Consider the following 23,867-nt stretch of genomic DNA (forward strand, 5'->3'; position numbering starts at 1 on the left):
AACGAGGGATGATGACCAGAATTCTGGGCAAACATTATCCTTGCCGAATCTCTGCCCATTTTGTGCCAATGGAAAACTTCTCGGCAAGAGGTTTGTGCCCAAAAGGAGGGAGAGATTTCCCAAAACCTCATAATATTCAAATCGACTTAATGAGCATGCATTCAAATCCCAGCGTCCATACCAGGGGCGAGCAATGTGTTTATTTTGAATTTAAAGGGGAGTTGACACTTTTGAATTCGATTGGTGGAGGCAGCAGAGATGCAATACTGTTCCATTTTTTTTATTTGACTATTTATTTTGGCCTCATTTTATATTTTCAACCGGTACATTTTATATTTGCACCATAGATACGCCGATGGGAACATTATTTGAGGGAAGCGAAACCAAGGGTGGATTACCGCGCAGGTGAGGCACCATCAGAGGCAGATGGCCCACACTCACCGTTACCCTGGAAACCAGATCGATCGGCACGGTTGGACTTGCTGACAAGTTTCGTTTGTGTTTGTGATGCATCAGGGAGGTTATGACCTCTGGGGAATCTGACTTCCAACCAGAGTATGAGAGACTGTTTTCTCCCCAATGTGGCAGGGTTCCCCAAGGAGCAGGGCATCATAATTGGCACCAATGTGGAAAGAAATGCCACCATAAACTCCCAGCTGCCACCACCAGCACAGAATGACACAGGTCATGCTTGCTTCTCTGAGAGCCACCAAGATACCTTCATTTTAAGGCCAAACCACGGTGCCCCTCACATTGGATCTGCAACAAAGACTGCATGGTTGATTCCTTGGAGAAAAGGATGCCATCTTCAGCCTGCCAGGGACAGGCTGAATACAATGAGGTGCTGCCCAGAATTGTTACCCAAAAGCATCATTGATATCTTGAGGCAATGTTTTCGATGCCTCGATTGATGAAGGAGTGTTCCACCGTACAGCCAAGCCAAAATCTCCAGGATTCCTAGGGTCAAGGTGCAATTGTTGACCATCGAGAAGAGAAGGTTGGCTGACTCCAGTCAGAGCAGGGGCCAACTGTTGAAGGCATAAGCGGCTTGTTCATGTACTATTGCCGGCTCTCAGTAACGAAACCTTTCCCCAAGTTCTCCAGCCACCAATCTTTTCAATAGACATTTTCCTTTTTTGTATTTTTATTAAATTTAGATTACCCAATTATTTTTTCCAAATAAGGGGCAATTTAGCATGGCCAATCCACCTACCCTGCACATTTTTGGGTTGTGGGGGTGAGACCCATGCAAACACGGGGAGAATGTGCAAACTCCACACGGACAGTGACCCAGAGCCGGGATCGAATCTGGGACCTCAGCGCTGTGAGGCAGCAGTGCTAACCACTAGGCCACCGTGCTGCCCCTCAGTAGACATTTTCAAAGTTTAAAAAAAATATGCTGTCAATTGATTGTCTTTGTAAGGATTCCATTCCTGTTGCCACAGGATACACTGTCAAACATCACACTCTCTGGATAATGGAGGACATTAATGAAGCAAAGATGTATGTGTGTGATTGGTCCCCCCTGAATGAAGAGCAGATAGAAGGATATAATCTTCGCTTCTCTTGGGCACGGCAGCCGTGAATTTATGGTGTGTATGCTCTGGGCACAACCTCATATTCCCTTTCGGTGGTCTAGAAATCAGAAGCATATTGGTGCTATGAACTCGGGAAGCTTGTTGTGAATGCACTGTGGGCATTGTCTAATCCTGCATGCTCCCTCCCATGTGTGCCATGTGTTGAGTAGGGTGGCTTGAGGGTGCGATTTGCCATCATCCTGAGATGGCAAATCGCACCTTCATCCGTGCCAACACATGCGATTGGGCAACTGCCTCAGCATGGCTAGCGATTAGCATGCCAACACAGCGATTCCCACAGACGGGATCTGTAAAATCCAGCAAGGGAATCTCAGTGTGACCCTCAAGCAGCTGCAGGAAAACCTGCTCCATCCTGGAGACCGATGTCTCCATAGCAACAGTCTGAGCGTTTGCAAGCGATGCCAACAACTGCAGTTGAGGCCCGTGCCAATGGGCACCACTGCAGATGTATGTGGAGATGCCACTCATTGCATGCTGGTCACCAGTGCTGACAAACTCCCTGTACAAATGCATGAAGAGAACTCCTCCGGGAGTCACCAGCTGATATTGGTTGGTAAAGACTCCAATGACTGAAGCATCGTTTTCATCTCAGAAAGCATCCTCCTTTGAAAAGCAAACCCTGTGTGGCTCAGAGTTCTGAACTTTCCTGCTCCTCCTCTGCCACCGCCTACTTTGCACAGCTCCACTCTGAGCTTGTCTGAGGCCCTCGCCACCAGCAGTGCTTCCGGGAGCAGAGCGAGAGAAAAAGGGAGAACTTTTTTACAAGTTCGGGGGGGTTTTGTTTTATAAAATCACAGGAAAAAAATGGAGAACTTTGGACAGATGGAGACTCCATACTTTCCGACACCAGAAGGCTTCACCTTCATCCAACAGGTTCTATTGGAGGAGCGTGTACGAGGGCCAAAGGAACCCAAAACCATTTCCTCCATTTTCATCAGCAGCAAGCAAGGTAAGAGAAAATGGTGGGTCGCGCAGGTCGGCCGGCGTGGGACGCGAAGGTTGGCCGACGTGGATCCCGAAGTTTGGCTGACGTGGGTCGTGAAGGTTGGCTGGCGTGGGTCGCGAAGGACGGCCGGCGTGGGTCGCGAAAATTGGCTGGCGTGGGTCGCGAAGGACGGCCGGCATGGGTTACGAAGGTTGGCTGGCGTGGGTCGCAAAGGTTGGCCGGATTGGGTCCCGAAGGTTGGTCGGTTGGTAAAAATGGGTCCCCGGAGAAAAAGTTTGAAGAACACTGCCTTTAAGGATGCGACTGCTTCAATGTATAGTGAGCCTGTGTGAGGGGGAAGGAACAATGGTGCAGTGTGCACTTTGGGACAGCCAATTGATAGAAAATCATGGTGGGAGGTCTGACCTTGGCTGATCTGGATAAACCTGCCAAACCTTTTGCCCATTTGCACCCTAGTCCGCTCTGAGTGTTCTCCTCCCGGGCGAGCATCTCTTCCCGAGCACTCGGTGTTGCTCATCCGCAGTCACAGTGCCTGGACTGTCCTCCTCCGTCCCACTTGCTTCAAGAGGATTTGCATCGCAATGTCAAGATATGTTGCCACTTTCGATGCCGCAATGATTCCTGCTGCTGAGGCTTTTCTATTGCGATGTCCGTTTACAAACATCCGCTGCAAATGCATACCCTTTCAAGGTGCGACTGACAGACTCGAAACGCTATACTATCCGAAAACGAGGGCAGACATGCAGAAGGGAGCATGATATTCACAGTGATCTGAACGGCAAATTCTCCGTCCCCACTCGCAATGGTAGCGGGGCGAACCCATAACGGGGAATCCCAGCCATAGTGAGATTCGAATTCACGTTCAGTGGGATTGTTCGGAAGATAACAACTAAATGACGTTACCTAACTGTATTGTCTTCAGTAAATAAGGAAAGCCTGGATGGACTCAAACACTTCTGAACTTAAATGCGGTCATGTCTTCAGTAAGGGCTGGTTTAGCACAGGGCTAAATCGCTGGCTTTGAAAGCAGACCAAGGCAGGCCAGCAGCACAGTTCAATTCCCGTACCAGCCTCCCCGAACAGGCGCCGGAATGTGGCGACTAGGGGCTTTTCACAGTAACTTCATTTGAAGCCTACTCGTGACAATAAGCGATTTTCATTTCATTTCCCTGTCCTCAAGTTACTATCCATGACTTGAAATACGTTACAGTACTCTGAGGTAAGGCACAGTTCTTCTCTCATTCTGAAGGGCCAGCATTTGGCGTGCAAATACCACCAAGTGTGGGAAAAAAACAGGAATTGAATCAGGCTTAGGCGGTTTTTAAAAGACTGCAAGTTAGGAAGAAGCTACAGAGCAACGAAAATGCATAGCTTCGAGTCCTGGAGGCAGAACGAGTCAATGATGGGATAGGGGACGATATGTCTTGCTTTGCGAAGCACAGTTGCATCAATGAAAGAGAGTGAGGGAGAGAGAGAAGAAAGGGAACATTGCACAGAAAAGGCTGGTGAGTCATGAGAGAAGATTTAGGTCTAAGATGATAAACTTAGACCTGGATCCTGTCTAGGAGTGTGAGAAAGTGATTGAAGGGCCCTCTTCACATGTGGGAAAAATAATTCAGCTTTGGGAGGGACTTGTTCAAAGAGCATAGAACGTTTGGCATCATCGAGGAAGTCGAGCTTCAAGCAGGATGTGAAATGAGAGGAGGTAGTGAGAGGCAAGAATGTCACTCGACGAAGAAGGACCGAAGGAAGACATGAGAGGTTGGTGTTGTTGGTTGAACTTGCAGGAGGCACATAGAAAATGTTTAACTTATATGGCAACAGAAAACTGGATGTGTCGGACTGGCCACTTGTTGCACATCCCACCCAATCTGACCTTCAGTGGCGCCATAGAACAGAATAGAATGAGCAGCCAATCAGCTCCCACTAGTTTCTCAGCTGAAAATGGCCTCCTGTGTCCTTGGCGAATTGAGGGGAACAAGGTCTATGCCGCGGAGTGAGGAGATGAAGATGCAAGAATGGGTGGAGTTACTGGGTTATGGGGATAGGGTGGAGATGTTGACCTTGGGTAGGGTGCTCTTTCCAAGATGGGGTGCAGACTCGATGGGCCGAATGGCCTCCTTCTGCACTGTAAATTCTATGATCTAACCGTTGCATTGGAAGGGGATACAGATTTGCACCACTGTTAACTGGCGATCTGGAGGAGGTTGATGAATGGCAAGCAGGCTGACTGAAGTACGAAGAGAGTTGGAGGGAACACAGCAATGCTTGGCCACACATTCAACTCAGAAGCAATCATGCCTGCGCGATCTTGTGCACATCCAGTCACTTTAATCTTAGGCTGCTGAAGCTTTGAAGTCCAGCTTGCAAAGTAACCGTGGAAACTTCAGAACGGCAGTAAGTGTTTAACACCTTATGGAACAGCAGACGCACGCCGACTATCATTTATATCGCATCTTGGCAAAACTTCCCATGCCATTTCACACAAGCATTGACCAGCAAAACAAGACACCGAGTCACAGAAGGAGATATTGGGACTTGGTCAAAAATATCGGTTTTAAGAAGAGACGTAAATGAAGAGAGCAAGATAGGGAGATGTGGAGGGACATAGTGAGGGGATTTCAGAGCTTGGCGGGGGGGCTGAGACAGCTGCACCAATGGTGGAGCAAACGGAAGCTTAAAAGGCCAGAATTGTTGGAATACAAATTTCTTGGAGCATTGGGTCGGAGGAGCTTACAGAGATGGGAAGGATGATGCCTCGCAGGTAATTAAATATGAGGGTGGAAATTTTAAAATGGAGGCATTCACAGACCAAGGCCGGGACTCTCCGACCCCACGACGGGTCGGAGAATCCTCGGGGGGGAACACGAGAATCGCGCCCCTCCGCCCTGTGCCGGCTTCCCGATTCTCCCCCGCCGATTCTCGCCGCGCCGGTCAGGGGCCATTGAAAGTGCCCCCCCCCCCCCCCCCCCCCCCCGGTGATTCTCCGGGGCCCGACGGGCCGAGTGGTCGCCGAGTTCGGCCGAGTCCCGCGGGCGTGGGTTACTAAGGTGTGTCTGCGGGGTCCGTCCTGGAGGGGGGTGGGGGGGGGGGGGGGGGCATGGTGGCCTGGCACGCGATCGGGGCCTACCAATCGGCGGGCGGGCTGGTTCCGTGGGGGCCTATGTTCCTCCGCATTTCTTCCCAGGTCTTACCAGCATTTACTTGGAGGAAATGACTGCTCATCCAGTGCTGGATGTTGGACAAGATGGGAAATGAGCTCCAATGTGGCGCTTAATGCCATGAATTAGTCCCAGTATTTCTCTGTAACAGTACAGATGTTCCTGCCAATAGGGTTATTCCATTTGAATGTAATTGCTCGATAATGTAGTCCTTAGTGATTTGTTTGATGATCACAGGTGCAGACTCTAAATGAATGCATTTCTGTCTGGACTCTTAGATCAATCACAGCATCCAGCGAGCTTCAATTGGCAAGTAATAAAGTAGAAGCATTATTGACTGGTTTTCACATTAATATTATCATCCCTGAATGATCATAAATCTCTTGACTTTGAAGAGAACTGGCTCAAGTATCTCTTATGCTGTGGAGGTTGGCTGTCAGATGTTTTGCTGAGAAGGATGTGTGGTTAGATGAGCCACATAGGGTTTTACATTTGCTTCATTGCTGGAGGGAGATCTAGTGGCGCAGTGGGGTAGTGTCTTTACCTCTGAGCCGTAGGCTCTGGGTTCAAGTCCCACTCCAGGTGTGTTCACAATGTGGCCAAGCAGATTGATTGTCAATCGGCACACCTTTCCAATATATCGATGGCAGGGTGCAAGAGTGCAAACATCTCCTGGTCATCCATAGTTCATGTGGAATGGAACCTCACAAGCCATCGCCTTGGTGACAGGTTAATGGTACATAGTCCAATCACTTCCGGCTGTTCTCGCTGGTGGGATCTCCCGGTCAACATGCCGTGGGGATGATGGAAAATCTCACCCATGTCTTGTCTCCTTCATGTGTCACTAGAAACAGGAACGCCTCAAAATCATCTTTGGATATGGTGAGAAATTTGATGGATTATGATAGGGTCCATGATGGGTTGGATTGTATTTGGTTTGTGAAGACCTTCCTTTGGACCATTCTTATGCCGTTTTACCCTTCTATCACTCTTGCCTTGGCCTGTACTCGGCATCTCTTATGGTCCGATTGATGTTGAGTACGTGCGCCATTTTTATGTAACTTACCTCTGCCCCGCCCTCCCACTCAACCGGTTTATATTGATAGTCAACCTGCACACTTATTAACGTGAGGGTTGTTTGTACAGTACCGGTGAAAGGGACATTTTGTCCACTTCTGGTATTTGACATGAGCGTCGTGCGTTGCAAAGCTAGATACAGAATGAAGCTCCTTCTCCTCTGCCCCAGTCTTAGAAAATGAACTTGGGAGCAGATTCAACCCAGTTCCTCAATGGTCCATGTCCCAAGATTGTCCAACATTCACCACAAGTTGAAAGACTTCCTCAGGGAGAACACAAGAGTCAGTTAAGATGCATTGAGGCTGAGGACAGGACTGCAGGAGAAAGAAGGGAGCTTTGTCAGCTCATACTGAGCTCACTCAGTAATGTTCTCTTCACCTTCCCCCCCTTATATCTGACAACACTGATATCCCCCACCTTTCTGTGCTGCTGAAAACATAAAAATCTTGGGTGAGGTTCTCCGACCACCCGCCGGGTTGGAGGATCGCTGGGGGGGGGGGGGGGCGGCGTGAATCTCGCCCTGCCGCTCTGACGCCGGCTGCCGAATTCTCCGGCGGCAGTTATTTGGCAGGGGCTGGGATCGTGCCGCGCTAGTCGGGGGCCATTGGCAGTGCGCCCCCCCCCCCCCGTCGATTCTCCGGTCCCCGATGGGCCGAGCGGCCGCCCGATTTCGGCCAGTCCCGCCGGCGTGAATTACACAAGGTCTTGGCTCTGACGGCGGGACCTGGCTCTGAGGGCGGCCTACGGAGTCCTCGGGGGGGCGCGGGGGGATCCGGCCCCAGAGGGGGGCGGCCACGGTGACCTGGCCTGTGATCGGAGCCACCGATCTGCGGGCGGGCCTGTGCCGTGGGGACACTCTTACCCGCCGCGCCGGCCTGTGTAAAGCTCCACCATAGCCGGCGCGGAGAAGAAACCCCCTGCGCATGGGCAGGGATCACGCCAGCGGTCGGGCACACGCTGGCGCTCCTGCGCATGCGGCAACTCACGCCGGCCAGCAGAGGCCCTTCTGCGTAGGTTGGCGCAGCGCTAATCGGCCTAGCCCCCGAATGTGTGGAGGATTCCGCACCTTCTGGGCGGCCCGCGCCGGAGTGGTTCACGCCACTCTTTGGCGCTGGTATGGCCTGCCTGCCGGATACCGGAAAATCCCGGCCCTTGTGTTGCAATATCCAGATGTCACAATTCACGTTGTTGTAAATGCATAACCATCTTGCAAGAAAAAACAGAACGAAAGCCAGTCACTTTTCCAGAAATGGAAGTACACAACAGAATAAAATTGCCTGAAAACACATTAAAGGTGACGTTCCTGGATTCACTTTTTTGGATCAGTGGCCATAAAGGTACAGACCAGATTACTTGGAGAATCATAGAATCATTTCATAGAAGCATAGAAATGTTACAGCACAGAAGGCCATTCAGCCCATCTGTCTGCACCAGCCCGAGGTCACCCAGGTGCTCTTTCTAATCCCACCTTCCTGCACCCGATCCATAACCCTGTAGCTTAGAGCACTTAAGGTGCAGATTCAGGTACTTTTAAAAAGAGTTCAGGGTCTCTGCCTCCACCACCAACTCGGGCAGCGAATTCCAGACTCCCACTACCCTTTGCGTAAAGAAGTTCTTCCTCATGTCCCCTCTGTACCTTCTGCCACTTATCTTGGATCTGTGTCCCCGATTCTGGAATTCTCCAGCAAGGGAAACAATTTTATCCTGTCCACTATGTGTTCCCCTCATAATTTTGTCCACCTCAATTAAGTCACCCCTCAGTCTTCTTTGTTCCAAGGAAAATAATCCCAACCTATCCGATCTCTCCTCGTAGCTACACTATTCCAGCCCTGGCAACATTCTTGTAACCCTCCTCTGCCCTCTCTCCAGAGCAATAACGTCCTTCCTGTAATGTGGCGACCAGAACTGTACACAATACTCCAGTTGTGGCCTCACCAGTGTTTTATACAATTCCAACATTATATCCTTACTTTTATATTCTATACCTCTGCCAATGAAGGAAAGCACTCCATATGCTTTCTTCACAACCTTGTCTACTTGAACTGCAGCTTTAGGGATCCGAGTACCTGTACGGCAAGATCCCTCACGTCATCTACCCCTCTTAGTATATTCCCATTTATTGTGTATTCCTGACAACTGTTCGACCTCCCTAAATACATGACCTCACACTTCTCTGTGTTAAATTCCATCTGCCACTTTATCGGCCACTCCACCAATCCATCTATATAATTCTTGAGATTGTAGCTATCCTCTATACTGTCCATAACTCGGCCAATCTTTGTGTCACCTGCACAGAACGAGGCCATTCAGCCCATTAAGTCCATGCTGGTTCTCCACATGGATCAATCCATCCAGTCCAACCCCCTCGCTCTGTCCCTGTAGCCTTACTAGCCCCTGGACATCCCAGCAACGCCGCAGGTCACCCTTGTGCAAAGCCACAGATGATCCTCGAGAGCCAGGAAAAAGATTTGCTGTCCAAGATCAGTGCAAACGATCATCCCGATCGAAGCAGTGATCAGGAGAGCCACTTGTTTGCCTCAACTGTGCTGCCACAACCTCATTACAGAGACACATGAGACAATAACCATTAAAAAATACCATGAATTCTAATCAACAGTTGCACCCAGTTTAATTTGGAAACAGATAACTGAGTTACGCAGACCAGAAGGAGGCCGAAATACCTATTAACAGTGTAAGGAACATTTGCCCAATCCCTCTTTGCAAAAGAAAGTTCCGACTGTGATGGATGTTGATTTAGAAGATGTAAAATTAGGTAAACTCCCACAAATGGCCACAATCTGGGAAATCGTTCATTTTCTCCAGCTGACAAGCTCAGCAATGGTTATTTTATTTTTTCCCCAGTAAATTCATGGAACCTATCATGGATTTTTCAATGTGTGACCCACTGCTGTTCCTTCACACAGATAACACCATAAGACATAGGAGCAGAATTAGGCCACTTGGCCCATCGAGTCTGCTCCGCCATTCAATCATGGCTGATATTCTCTCATCCCCATTCTCCTGCCTTCCATAACCCCTGATCCCCTTATTGATCAAGAACCTATCTATCTCTGTCTTAAAGACACTCAGTGATTTGGCCTCCACAGCCTTCTGCGGCAAAGAGTTCCACAGATTCACCACCCTCTGGCTGAAGAAATTCCTCCTCATCAATCCCTCTGGGTAACTGAGTGGTATCTCAGAGCAATGATTCGCCAAGCTCTCCACAGTGTGATTTCATAGTTTAAGTTACTCCAGTCTCGGCCAAACGTGTCAATCTATTTGCAAGGTCAGCCACTTCCTGGGAGTCAAGCAAATAAAAGCGGTTCTGGACTTGATTACTGGGCTTGCAAGAGAAAATGGCATTCTGACGCTTGATGTATTTCGGTGGTGCACACAGGAATGTAAAGGTAAAGGCGCATAGTCCCAGATGACTGCTTTCCCCTTTGAGGGGGAGAGCTGACTGGTGGTGGTTTAACCTGAGGGTCACCACACCTCAGGCGAGGGGCAAGGTTGAGAAGGCGGGGTTTACATGAATAACCTCAGCCGGTACGGGGAATTCAACCCACGCTGTTGGCCTCGCTCTGCATCACAAACCAGCTGTCCAATCAACTGAGTACCGACTGGGAAAATGACCCCTGGTCAGTTCCTGTGAGGAAGAAATATCCTACCTCGTAACTTTCCATGAAAGGGGGTGGCACGATAGCACAGTTGCTTCACAGCTCTAGGGTCCCAGGTTCGATTCCCGGCTTGGGTCACTGGTTCACCCCGTGTCTGCGTGGGTTTCCTCCGGGTGCTCCGGTTTCCTCCCACAGTCCAACGATGTGCAGGGTTAGGTGGATTGGCCGTGATAAATTACCCTTAGGTTAGGTGGGGTTGCTTGGTTAGGGGGATAGGGTGGCGGTGTGGTCTTAAGTGGGGTGCTCTTTCCAAGGGCCCATGCAGACTTGATGGGCTGAATGGCCTACTTCTGCACTGTAAATTCTATGATTCTATGAAAGCTTTGCGAGGCAACTTTATTGAATCGTCTGGTGAAATCTCCTTACAGCAATTGTATCAGTTAAAACAGGATTTCTGTGAGTAAAGCTAAGCTCTTTCATCACGTTGTAGTGGATGGCAGGGTTAAAGAAATCAACGCCATGCTAAGTCTTCGATATAAATGCTTTGATTTTATTACGTTGTAAGTGCATAACAAGACCTATGTGTGCATCCTGTGCTTCCTGTTTGCTTTTATAACAATTCGAGGAGAATGGGATTGGTGTTGCAGGGCTTAAATACTTACCTCATGCCCAGGGTCACCTACATTTGCTGGACACAGGCACTTATGTGTCTCTTAGTGGAGAGGGAACACTGGGTTCATCTTGGGCGAAGAAGGAGCAGAGGTGTGGAAAGAGAGATGGGGCTGGTGCAGTAGAATCTACAGTGCAGAAGGAGGCCTTTCGGTCCATCGAGTCTGCACTGGCCCCCAGAAAGAGCACCCCGCTTAAGCCCACACCTCCACCCTATCCCCGCAACCCAGTAACCCATCTCACCTTTTGGACACTAAGGGCAATTTAGCATGGCCAATCCACCTAATGAACATCTTTGGACTGTGGGAGGAAACCGGAGCACCCGGAGGAAACCCACGCAGACACGGGGAGAACGTGCAGACTCCGCACAGACAGTGACCCAAGCCGCTAATCGAACCTAAGACCCTGGAGCTGTGAAGCAACAGTGCTAACCACTGTGCTGCTATGCCGCCCACAAGGAGCGTGATCGCGGAACTTGGGAACGGTTCACTTCTCTTGCTACACGGGACAGTTCAAACTGTTCTGGATAGAGCTGTCGGGCAACATGGTGAAGTGAGGTTAATGGTGAATGCTGGAGTTAAAAAGAGGATGAGGAAAATTAGAATGTGGTGATAAAGCTCAGGTTTCGAAAGATCTTAGTGTGGGAGGGAATTAAACTAAGGAACAATACTGAGTGTTAGATTAGCTGAATTCCTTGTCATAATTCCTTCCAACGTGATTTTTCTGCATAGAAAATACAAATCGATATTAATGACCAAGACACGTGTTCTCCAGCATCTCTGAATCATCTTTAAATAGCAACTCACCAGGCATGTGTACCATCCGACAGTTACAGTTTTCAACCAGGTACCGAGTTTCACAGTCGATTCTACAGGCAGTGATACTGTAAGTGTCAAAGAAGTCTGAGTCCATTGGAGTCGATTTGCAGTCTCCCCAAGGAGGAGGTAAGTATATTAGCTGAGAATAAGAGCAACATGAAATTGGAGTATTATTCAGAAGGCATTTCAATAAGACATATTTTTCAAAAAAATTATTATGCCTTGGGACTTGGCATTGATGGAACACCTTCAGGTTTCCTGATTCTACATACAATTTTTCAAGAGGAATAGCCAGTGAGAAAACAGGATGACATTTTGTAGACCAGCCTGACTTGAACAAGGCTTGTTGGGTGAATGTGCCAATCACTTTCAAATAAAATGGCTTATTTCATTAATGTTCGTCTTCCGCCCCCCCCCCCCCCCCCCCCCCCCCCCCCCCACCGTTGTGGCGTTTGGTCTGTTTGGAGTTACATAATTTCAAGGGTGCCAGGAGGGGTGATCTGTTGTTCTCAACACCCTGTGTGTGTTTTTTTTATTCATTCATCCGATGTGGGCGTAGCTGGCTAGATCAGCATTTATTGTCCATCCCTAATTGCCCCTTGAGAAGGTGGTGGTGAGCTGCCTTCTTGAACCGCTGCAGTCCATGTGGTGTAGGTACACCCACAGTGCTGTTAGGGAGGGAGTTCCAGGATTTTGACCCAGTGACAGTGAAGGAACGGCCGATATATTTCCCAGTCAGGATGGTGAGTGACTTGGAGGGGAACCTCCAGGTGGTGGGGTTCCCAGGTATCTGTTGCCTTTGTCCATCGACATGGTAAGAGGTGGGTTTGGAAGGTGCTGCCTAAGGAGCCTTGGTGAGTTGCTACAGTGCATCTTGTAGATGGTACACACGGCTGCAGCTGTGTGTCGGTGGTGGAGGGAGTGAATGTTTGTGGATGAGATGCCAATCAAGTGGGATGCTTTGTCCTGGATGAAGTCGAGCTTCTTATTTTAAAAAAATATTTTTATTAGGGTATTTGCAAGTTTTTATAATAATAACAATAACAATGACATAAACATGGTACAATAAACATTTCCATCCCCATCCTAATCTTCACACACCTCAACCATACAACAACAATCCGCTCCCCCCCCCGCCCCCCCCCTTGGAATACTGCATCTGCTGACATTTTAATTTTCCCCGAGAAAGTCGACGAACGGCTGCCACCTCCGGGTGAACCCGACCATTGACCCTCTTAAGGCGAACTTTATTTTCTCGAGGCTGAGAAACCCAGCCATGTCACTAACCCAGGTCTCTACACTCGGGGGCTTCGAGTCCCTCCACATTAATAAGATCCATCTCCGGGCTACCAGGGAGGCAAAGGCCAAGACGTCGGCCTCTTTCGCTCCCTGAACTCCCGGCTCTTCCGACACTCCAAAGCTCATCACCTCTGGACTCGGCACCACCCATGTTTTTAGTACAGTGGACATTGCCTTAGCAAAACCCTGCCAAAACCCTCTGAGCTTCGGGCATGCCCAAAACATGTGGACATGGTTTGCTGGGCTTCCCGGGCACCTCGCACTCCTTTCCTCTACCCCAAAAAACCTGCACATCCGAGCCACTGTCATGTGTGCCCGGTGGACTACCTTAAATTGTATCAGGCTAAGCCTGGTGCACGATGAGGACGTATTAACCCTGCTTAGGGCATCCGCCCATAGCCCCGCCTCTATCTCTCCTCCTCCCACTTGCCCTTAAGCTCCTCCACCGCCGTTTCCTCCACCTCCGAAAGCTCCTGGTAAATATCTCAAACCTTCCCCTCTCCCACCCAGGTACTGGAAACTACTCTGTCCTGTATCCCCCATGGCGGCAGCAGCAGAAAGGCCGGCACCTGTTTTCTCAGGAAGTCTCACACCTGCAAATACCTAAACCCATTCCCTGCTGGCAATTCAAATTTATCCTCCAAAGCTTTCAAGCTGAGAAAGCTCCCATCTATAAATAGATCCCCCATTCCTGGATAATTCCTGCCCTTTGCCATCTCTGGAACCCACCATCCAGCCTACCCGGTACAAACCGATGCTTATTATAAATCGGGGTCCAAATCGATGCTCCCTCCACTCTCTTATACCTCCTCCATTGCCTCCAGATACTCAGAGCCGCCACCACCACTGGACTTGTGGAGTATCGGGCCGGCGAGAACGGCAGAGGTGTCATTACCAGTGCTCCCAGACTGGCCTTTACATGACGCCGCCTCCATCCGCTCCCATGCCGACCCCTCCCCCACTACCTAATCATGGCTATATTAGCCGCCCAGTAGTAATTGCAGAAGTTCGGCAGCGCCAACCCACCCTCCCCCCGACTGCGCTCCAGCAACACTTTCTTCACTCGCGGGGTTTTACCCGCCCACACAAAGCCCAAAATAACCTTATTCACTCGCTTGAAAAAGGCCCTTGGGATGAAGATGGGGAGGCACTGAAAGACAAACAGAAATCTGGGGAGGACCGTCATTTTCACGGTCTGTACCCTCCCTGCCAGTGATAGCGGGAGCATGTCCCATCTCTTAAAGTCCCCTTCCGTTTGTTCTAGCAACCGGGATAGGTTTAACTTGTGCAGTGCCTCCCATTCCCGGGCCACCTGGATTCCCAGGTACCGAAAGCCCTTCCCTATCATTCTAAGCGGCAGCTCTCCCAGTCTCTTCTCCTGTCCTCTTGCCTGGATCGCGAACATCCCGCTTTTCCCCATGTTCAATTTATACCCCGAAAAATTGCCAAATTCCCCCAAGATTCGCATTACTTCCCCCATCCCCTCCAATGGGTCTGAAATACACAAGAGCTGGTCATCTGCGGAAAGCGAGACCCGGTGCTCCACCACACACCCCCTCCCGAAACAGCCCTTTCCAGAGAGGCTCAACACCATGGTCAATGGCTCTATGGCCAGAGCAAACAGTAACGGGGAGAGGGGGCACCCTTGCCTCGTCCCTCGGTGTAGTTTAAAATACCCCGACCTCAGCCAGTTTGTACGCACACTCACTACTGGTGCCTGATAGAGCAACCACACCCAGTCAATAAAGCCCTCACCAAACCCAAACCTTCCTAGTGCCTCCCACAGGTAATCCCACTTCACGCGATCAAAAGCATTCTCCGCATCCATCGCTATCACCACCTCCACCTCCTTTCCTCCGGAGGGCATCATAATAACATTTAGAAGCCTTCGAACATTGGCCTTGAGTTGCCTGCCCTTTACAAATCCCATCTGGTCTTCCCCTATCACCCCTGGGACAGTCCTCTATCCTTGTGGCCAGTATCTTAGCCAGGAGTTTAGCATCCACATTCAGTAGAGAAATCGGCCTGTATGACCCGCATTGCTCCGGATCCTTCTCCCATTTCAGGATCAATGAAATCAAGGCCTGCGGCATTGTTAGGGGTGGACTCACTTCTCTCGTATATCGACCTTCTTGAGTGTTGTTGGAGCTGCACTCATCCAGGGAAGTGGAGAGTATTCCATCACACTCCTGACTTGTGCCTTGTAGATGGTGGACTGGCTTTGGGGGGGTCAGGAGGTGAGTTACTCTCCGCAGGATTCCCAGCCTCTGACCTGCTCTTGTAGCCACAGTATTTATATGGCTGGTCCAGTTCAGTTTTTGATCAATGTTAACCCTCGAATGTTGATTGTGGGGGATTCAGCGATGGTAATGTCACTGAATGTCAAGGGGCGATGGTTCATTCTCTCTTGTTGGAGATGGTCATTGCCTGGCACTTGTGTGGCACAAATGTTATTTGCTGCTTGTCAGCCCAAGCCTGGATATTTGCTGCATTTGGATATGGACTGCTTTAGTATCTGAGGAGTTGCGGATGGTGCTGAACATTTAAGGGTGAACATAGAACATAGAACAGTACAGCACAGAACAGGCCCTTCGGCCCTCGATGTTGTGCCGAGCCATGATCACCCTACTCAAACCCACGTATCCACTCTATACCCGCAACCCAACAACCCCCCCCCCTTAACCTTACTTTTTAGGACACTAAGGGCAATTTAGCATGGCCAATCCACCTAACCCGCACATCTTTGGACTGTGGGAGGAAGCCGGAGCACCCGGAGGAAACCCACGCACATAAGGGGAGGACGTGCAGACTCCACACAGACAGTGACCCAGCCGGGAATCGAACCTGGGACCCTGGAGCTGTGAAGCATTTATACTAACCACCATGCTACCGTGCTCCCCTACAGTGGTACAGTGGCAAAGTGGTTAGCACCCAGGTTCAATTCCGGATCACTGTGTGGCATTTGTCCGTTCTCCTCCGGGTGCTCCCGTTTCCTTCCACAGCCCAAAGATGTATGGAGTAGGTGGACTGGCCATGCTAATTTGCCCCTTATTGTCCAGGGATGTATAGGTTAGGTTATGCGGTTACAGGGATGGGATGAGGTGGGTCGAGTGCTCATTTGGAGGGTCGGTGCAGACTCGATGGGCTGAATGGCCTCCTTCTGCACTGCAGGGATTCTGTGATTGTGCCGTCATTGTGAACAGTGTGGGTGGGGCAGCTCTCATTCCTGATTGCCGTCCAAAGCCTGGGAATCTCCAGAGTGTGGGTGTTGGGCAAGAACAGAGCACAACTGGGATGGCCTCGTCGTTGCCACCTCCGTGAGCAAATAACCAGGCACCCAGACTGGCACTTTAATAACGGGCACCGGGTAACTGGTACCTTCAGGAAAGGACACTGTGACACCTGTATACAGCTTGGAGAGGCAAGCAGATGAACTGTACTCATGTGTTTTTGTTCAGTGGTGATCCCAGTTGCCGTGCCAATGCAGCATTTTGCTGGCTGGAGGGGAAAAATCTCCCATGGTATGGGCAGATGAAGGGAAAAGCTCCTTCTACATTGTCCTAACAATTGGCAGCACGGTAGCACAGTGGTTTGCACTGTTGCTTCACAGCTCCAGGGTTCCAGGTTCGATTCCCGGCTTGGGTCACTGTCTGTGCGGAGTCTGCACGTTCTCCCCGTGTGTGCGTGGGTTTCCTCCAGGTGCTCCGGTTTCCTCTCACAGTCCGAAGACGTGCAGGTTAGGTGGTTTGGCCATGATAAATTGCCCTTAGGTTAGATGGGGTTGCACGGTTACGGGGATAGGGTGGAGGGTGGGGTTAAGTAGGGTGCTCTTCCCAAGAGCCGGTGCAGACTCGATGGGCTGAGTGGCCTCCTTCTACACTGTAAATTCTACGAAATCCTATGAAATCTACCTTGGCTGGAATTCTCCAGTTGTTGCGATTCACCTTTACCACCGGGAGCGCGGGTTTCCCAGCGGCATGGGGTGGTTACGATGGGAAATCCCATTGAGAAACGGCAGGAAGATAGTGGATATTTGAAGCAGGACTGAACACAAAGAAGGCCAATACAATTGATAAAATTGATTACCTGAGGGAGTAGCATACAGAGGATTTGACTGCCCAGGTCTATCCTCTCCTGAAAAAAGGAGGGGATTTCGCTGAATAACCATGGAAGGTGGTCACTTGGCCTATTGTGCCTGTGCTGACTTTTTGAAGGAACTATTCAATTAGTCCTGTTCCCCTGCACCTCACCCATAGCTCTGCAACTGTTTCTCCTTCAAGTATATATCCAATTGCTTTTGAAAAGTCGCGTTTGAATCTGCTTCCACCACCCTGTCAGGCAGCGCACTCCAGATTAGAACAATTTATTGCGGAAAAAATATTCTCCTCAGCTCCCGTCTGCTTTTTCTGCCAATTATCTTAAATCTGTGTTCTCCGGTTACCGATCCATCCACCAGTGGAAGCAGCTGCTCCTTACATCTTCATAACGCCGTATCATTTTAAACACCTCTGTTAAATCTGCTTTAACCATCTCTTCTCTAAAGCACACAATCTCAGCTTCTCCAGTCTGCACATTACTGAAGTCTCTCATTCTGGCATCATTCTGGTCAGCCCCCCTTCTCCAAGGCCTTGACATCCTTGCAGTGCCCAGAATTGCTCACAATATCTATTGCTTTTTTTAAAAATAGAAGAGCTAAAAAAGTGAGTGTTGGTCCTATAGAAAGTGCGCCTGGGGAATTAATAATGGAAAATAAGGAAATGGAAGATGAATTGAACAGATATTTGCACGGGTCTTCACTACAGAGGATACAAGTAACATCCCAGAAGTAGCTGTGAATCAGAAAATGGAAGGGAGGAAGGAATTCAGGGAAATTACGATCACCCGGGAAATGGTATTAAGCAAATTGTTGAGTCTGCGGGCTGACAAATCCCAGGTCCTGATGGAATTCACCCTAAGGTTTTGAAAGAAGTGGCGATTGAGATTGTTGATGCATTGGTTTTATTTTCCAAAATTCACTAGATTCGGGGAAGGTTCCATTAGATTGGAAAGTAACGAATGTAATTCTATTCAAAAAGGGAGAGAGACAGGAAACTACAGGCCAGAGATCTTAACATCTGTCATAGAGAAAATGGTAGTCGCTATTATTAAATATGTTATTGCAGGGCACTTGGAAAGAAATTAAGGCAATCAGGCAGAGTCTGCATGGTTTTGTGAAAGGGAAGTCATGTTTAACCAATTTATTGGAGTTCTTTGAGGAAGCAACATGTGCTGTGGATAAAGGGGAACCGGTAGATGTACTGGACCTAGATTGCCAGGCCTTTGATAAGTTGCCACATCACAAAAAAAATCTTCAAATCTAATGATGAAATTCTTTGAAAAACACAATACTTATGAGTTAGCTGTCTGTTCAGAACAAAAACAAAAAGTCCAAATAGTGGAAATCAGAAGAGATAATACTGGTCACCGGAACATAGGGAAAAGAGTAGACTATTCAGCCCATTGACCGTTCAGTACGATCATGGCTGATTGGACATCTCAATGTCTTTTACACACAATATCCCCATAACCCCAGATAGCAGGTTAATTAGTATCTAGAGCAGAAAAGCCCGATTCTCATTTTGGGTAGGGATCTCCATAAGAACTTTGGAATGCGCAGTTCTGAAACGTCAACAGAGGTGTAGTGACATCAAGTGCTGTAGTAACATCTGGTTCCCAAAAGCATTTCTTCTGGAAAAATGGGATGGGTTTGTAGTAATGCTCTAGCAGGTTGCCGACCTTCAGCTATTTGCTTTGGCAATGACCAGGGCTGGGATATACCAACATGACCCTAAACCTAGCCACTGGGGGCTTTAATAATGATGTTAGCTCCTAGTATAGGCTTAGAATCACAGTTTGATCTTGTTTGCTCATTACCCGTTGTTCTTGACAGGAAACAAATGTTTGAAATCCAGGTGGCACTCCAAAACCCAGCTGGTCGATGAATGGTGGCTCATTTTGTCCATGAATCTGAACCTTTATGCCAGCTTCTAAGGAGGTTTCCTCTGTGTGGGAAAATAGAGCAGATGGATGTTAATGCGAGGTGAATAAGCTCCACCAGCAACCACTCAGACTAAACATAACCCGAGGACCCGGGGTAATCACTTTCTAAGCGAATTCTCAGTCAATGCAGCTCTTCTGGTCATTGAGAAGTCAAATCCGTGTCACCCACTTCTGCATTGCAGAGTGAAACACTGCACGTATAATGCGCATCAAACGGAAGACTCTGGTTTCAACGCTAAGTCGAGTTTGCGCAGTCAGAAACAGTCACATGACAGGGATCAGGTACATGCGAGAACGGGACGCAGAAGGGGAGAAAATACCGGCCGAAAGCCCGAATCTCTCCAACACTGGAGTCCTTCATCCCCTAATCTCTCAGAACCCATTCCCACGTCTCCCGTTGTGTGACCCAGTACAAGATATCATTATACTTCAGCCTATCAAATATCAGTGCCACACATGTATGTCTCCGGTTTCTAGGCAACCAGCTATTCTGGTGCATTTTGCATGGAGTTATAAGTTTCTGCTTTTGAATGCACACATTTAAACCAGGTTCAGCCATTCCTGATAGACATGTTTGTGTCAATTTTATAAATGTATGTTCAACTGTGTATAATTTATTCTCTAATATACATTATGCACGGAGCATGTTATCAGATATATATAAGGAAGAGTACAGACTTTGTGAACACATTACCAACACCTCTTGCAACCACAGGATGTTCCAAAGCTCTTTAGCGTTGATTAAGTATCGTTGAAGTACTGTCACTGTTTTAATGTCAGAAAGATGTTGGCACAAAATTGCCTTGTCCACCACTGTACAAAAGGACTTTTCAACAGGGGACACCTTCCTTCAAACAGCATGTGGAGGAAATTCATGTGCACAGGTTGGTAGGGTGGCACGGCGGCACAGTGGTTAGCACTACTGCCTCACAGCACCAGGGACCTGGGTTCAATTCCGGCCTCGGGTGACTGCCTGTGCGGAGTCTGCACGGTCTCCCCGTGTCTGCGTGGGTTTCCTCTGGGCGCTCCGGTTTCCTCCCACAGTCCAAAGATGTGCAGGTTAGGTGGATTGGCCATGATAAAATTGCCCCTTATTGTCCAAAGGTTAGGTAGAGTTATGGGGATAGGGCAGGTGAGTGGGCCTAGGTAGGGTGCTCATTTGGAGCACTGAACTTCATCATTATATAATTGCAGCATCTGCAATGTATTTGTGTATTTAGTGAAATTTATTCCTCGCCAACACTCTGCAGACCAAACATTCCTTAGAGAGCACAGTGCTGGCCAAGTTATCCTGCTGGGCCCCTATCATTATCATTTATACTGGGGCACGTGTAGCAAAATGGCAGATATAAAATTTGACAATGTAAAATTGAAGTACACTACACATTGTAAAGAAGTGTAGGCCAGCTTGAGGCAGACATTCCTTCGCAGGAGTCTGTATTGCTTTGAGAAGCCCTTTTTAGCTTTGCTATGGCGATTGGTGCCATCCTTGGCACCACTCAATTGAACGGCAACCCCCTAACTTGCTGCCAGCTCTCCAGCGCCAGTGGGAATCCAATGATGCCAGTCAGTTCCCAGAATGTCACAGCGCCAACGTTAAGACAAACCACCGCGATATCAAAGCATACAGAACTTCAAAACGCTCCACAAACTTTGCCAGGGTAAGAAAGCAAATGCCGATGGACCTGCCAGAAGATGTTTGATTATTACTTCAAAACACTATTTTGCAGGCCAGGTTCGCGCCCGACCACTGAAGGCCACAGAGCCGGCAATTCTCCAGGACGTATCGGCAGCTCGAGCTTGGGGCTCTACGCTGCCTTTCTGCTAGCCACAGCCAAACAGAGGATCGGTGGCCGTTTTGCGCCGAATTTTCGGTCATAAAAGGCCACCATTCCCACGCCGGCATCAGGACACAGCCTGAGAAACGGAGAATCCCATCCGGAGGGTTTAAGGAGCATCTCAGAGGAAGTGAGAGTTCGAGTTGGAGATGTTCAGCGGGACGACCGCAGAGCTCAGGGTCACGGCAGCTGAAGGCTTGACCGCGAGCGATGAGGATTCGGAGACCAGAATTGGAGGAGTGTAGAGATCGCAGAGGGTTCTTGGGCTGGAGGAGGCAATCGAGAGATCTAGGTGTACAGGTCCACAGGTCACTGAAAGGGGCAACACAGGTGGAGAAGGTAGTCAAGAAGGCATACAGCATGCTTGCCTTCATTGGCCGGGGCATTGGGTATAAGAATTGGCAAGTCATGTTGCAGCTGTATAGAACCTTAGTTAGGCCACACTTGGAGTATAGTGTTCAATTCTGGTCACCACACTACCAGAAGGATGTGGAGGCTTTAGAGAGGGTGTAGAAGAGATTTACCAGGATGTTGCCTGGTATGGAAGGCATTAGCTATGGGGAGCGGTTGAATAAACTCGGTTTGTTCTCACTGGAACGACGGAGGTTGAGGGGTGACCTGATAGAGGTCTACAAAATTATGAGGGGCACAGACAGGATGGATAGTCAGAGACTTTTCCCCAGGGTAGAGGGGTCAATTACTCGGGGGCATAGGTTTAAGGTGCGAGGGGCAAGGTTTAGAGGAGATGTACGAGGCAAGGTTTTTACACAGAGGGTAGTGGGTGCCTGGAACTCGCTGCCAGAGGAGGTGGTGGAAGCAGGGACGATAATAATATTTAAGGGGCAACTTGACAAATACATGAATAGGATGGGAATAGAGGGATACAGGCCCTGGAAATGTAGAAGATTTTAGTTTAGACTGGCAGTATGGTCGACGCAGGCTTGGAGGGCAGAAGGGCCTGTTCCTGTGCTGTACTTTTCTTTGTTCTTTGTTCCAATTTCGCCAACGAGGACCCCCCTGCTGCGGATTCTGTGGCGGTGGAGGGTGTGAAAAATGGGAAACCCCGTTGGCAGTGGCATGACTGGAAGATCCCGCCGCCAGCAATGATAGGCCGCCTCAGTCATCAGGGGAGGGGGGGAGTGCAGCAAATCCCGCCCGTAGATTTTAAGGAGCGTTTCAAAGGAGAAAAGAAAGGTAGAAACGGAAATCCAGAGCTAAGGGCCGAGACAGCAGGAGACCCAGCCACCAATTATACACAGCTGGAGAGACAGGGGGCGTGCACTGTATGGGAGAATCGGCGTTCACGCCATTTTTTTCCCGTGGCGCCGGCAGGCGATTATCCGTGGGGCGGAGAATCGGTGCCATTTGTGCCGGCGCGTTTAGCGCGGGGCCAGTCACGGGCCGCTGTCCACGGCCTGGCCGCCGATTCTCCGGCCTTGATGGGCTGAGCGGAAAAAGCAGAGTCCCGCCGGCGCCGTTCACACCTGGTCGCTGCCGGCAGGAACTCTGCGCGTAGGGTCGAGGGCGGCCTGTGGTGCGAGGAAAAGCGATCCTTCATCGGGGAGGGGCCTCCGATGGGGTTTCGCCCGCGATCAGGGCCCACTGATCGGCGGGCCGGCCTCTCCAGCCCCGGCACTATTTTATTACGCGGCCGGCTCCTGAACCTCCACGCCATGTTGGGTCGTGGCCAGCATGCTGAGGAAGTCCCCCGCGCATTCGCGGGCTGGCACGGCCCAACTGCACATGCGCGGGTTGGTGCGGCGCCCATTTGGCGCCGGGAAGGGAGGCTGCAGCGGCGTGAACCGCTCCAACGCCCCCCTATGGGGGACAGAATCGGTAGTGCCCGCGCCCGTTTCACGCCATCGTGAAACGTGACGGTGTTCACAACTGCGCGAACACTCTGTATCAATTTCGGAGAAACTTTTCCCGCTACTGACAGTTTGAGTACATGGGATCAGCAATAGTCCTGGATTTCCAGGACTCTCCTGGAACCGCTGTGGGTCAATCTCCTCGGCAGTGTTGTGAGGATGCCAGGCTCGCCTGCATACTATCCTCAGGTGCCCACAGGGCCTTTCAGATGGTAACTCCTGGCACAGAAGCACCAGCAGAGACCCTCATCTTCTGGGACACACAGACATATGCAAATTGCGGGCAAGTGTCATGTGATCAGACTCGAAGTGTGCGAGATGTCACACAATCTGACGACATGTGATCAAGCCTCCAAGAGCCAGTCCAACAACATTTGAGACCCCTATGTTCATCACACCCAGAGGTTTTTCTTTGTACTCTTTTGAATATAAAAAATAAACAAATGAACAACTTCACTAATGAACAAAATACCAACCACTCAAAGGGGCACTGGAACAAAAAGACTAAACTTTGAAGGAAACGTAGAAAATTAAATTAAACTAATGTTCCCAGGGCACAACAGCCCCAGTGGTGCCCACCGACCATGGAAGGACTCACATGTATCATCAGACACTGAGTGCGCCCTCTCCAGGGACACTCGGGTGCAAATGTGGTCATGGAAGAGAGGCAGACAATCAGGCCGCATGACACCCTCATTAGCTTGCTCGCCTGGACCTGTTGATGGCCAACTTGGTCAGGAGAAGGCTAACGAGGAGGTCCTCCACTCTGACCGTCCTGTTGATGGCCAACTTGGTCAGGAGAAGGCTAACGAGGAGGTCCTCCACTCTGACCGCCCTGTTGATGGCCAACTTGGTCAGGAGAAGGCTAACGAGGAGGTCCTCCACTCTGACCGCCCCCTGCATATCGGGTAGCCAAAGATCAAGGGCCAAAGATCAG

General features: G+C 49.7%; 1 protein-coding gene across 3 annotated transcripts in view; it reads right to left on the reverse strand.

Annotated features, from left to right (window-relative positions):
• asic1b (acid-sensing (proton-gated) ion channel 1b) overlaps positions 1 to 23,867 on the reverse strand; it is an 809,000-nt gene that overhangs the window by 83,420 nt on the left and 701,713 nt on the right. For all 3 annotated transcript variants that reach the window (XM_038786503.1, XM_038786501.1, XM_038786502.1), the window contains exons 3-4: positions 19,099 to 19,226; positions 11,875 to 12,025 (exon numbers count right to left, since the gene is read on the reverse strand). In XM_038786503.1, coding sequence (XP_038642431.1) covers positions 11,875 to 12,025; positions 19,099 to 19,226 — 279 coding nt within the window. The remainder of the gene's footprint in view (positions 1 to 11,874; positions 12,026 to 19,098; positions 19,227 to 23,867) is intronic.

Source organism: Scyliorhinus canicula, chromosome 28, assembly GCF_902713615.1.
Source record: "Scyliorhinus canicula chromosome 28, sScyCan1.1, whole genome shotgun sequence".
Taxonomy (NCBI): Eukaryota; Metazoa; Chordata; class Chondrichthyes; order Carcharhiniformes; family Scyliorhinidae; genus Scyliorhinus; species Scyliorhinus canicula.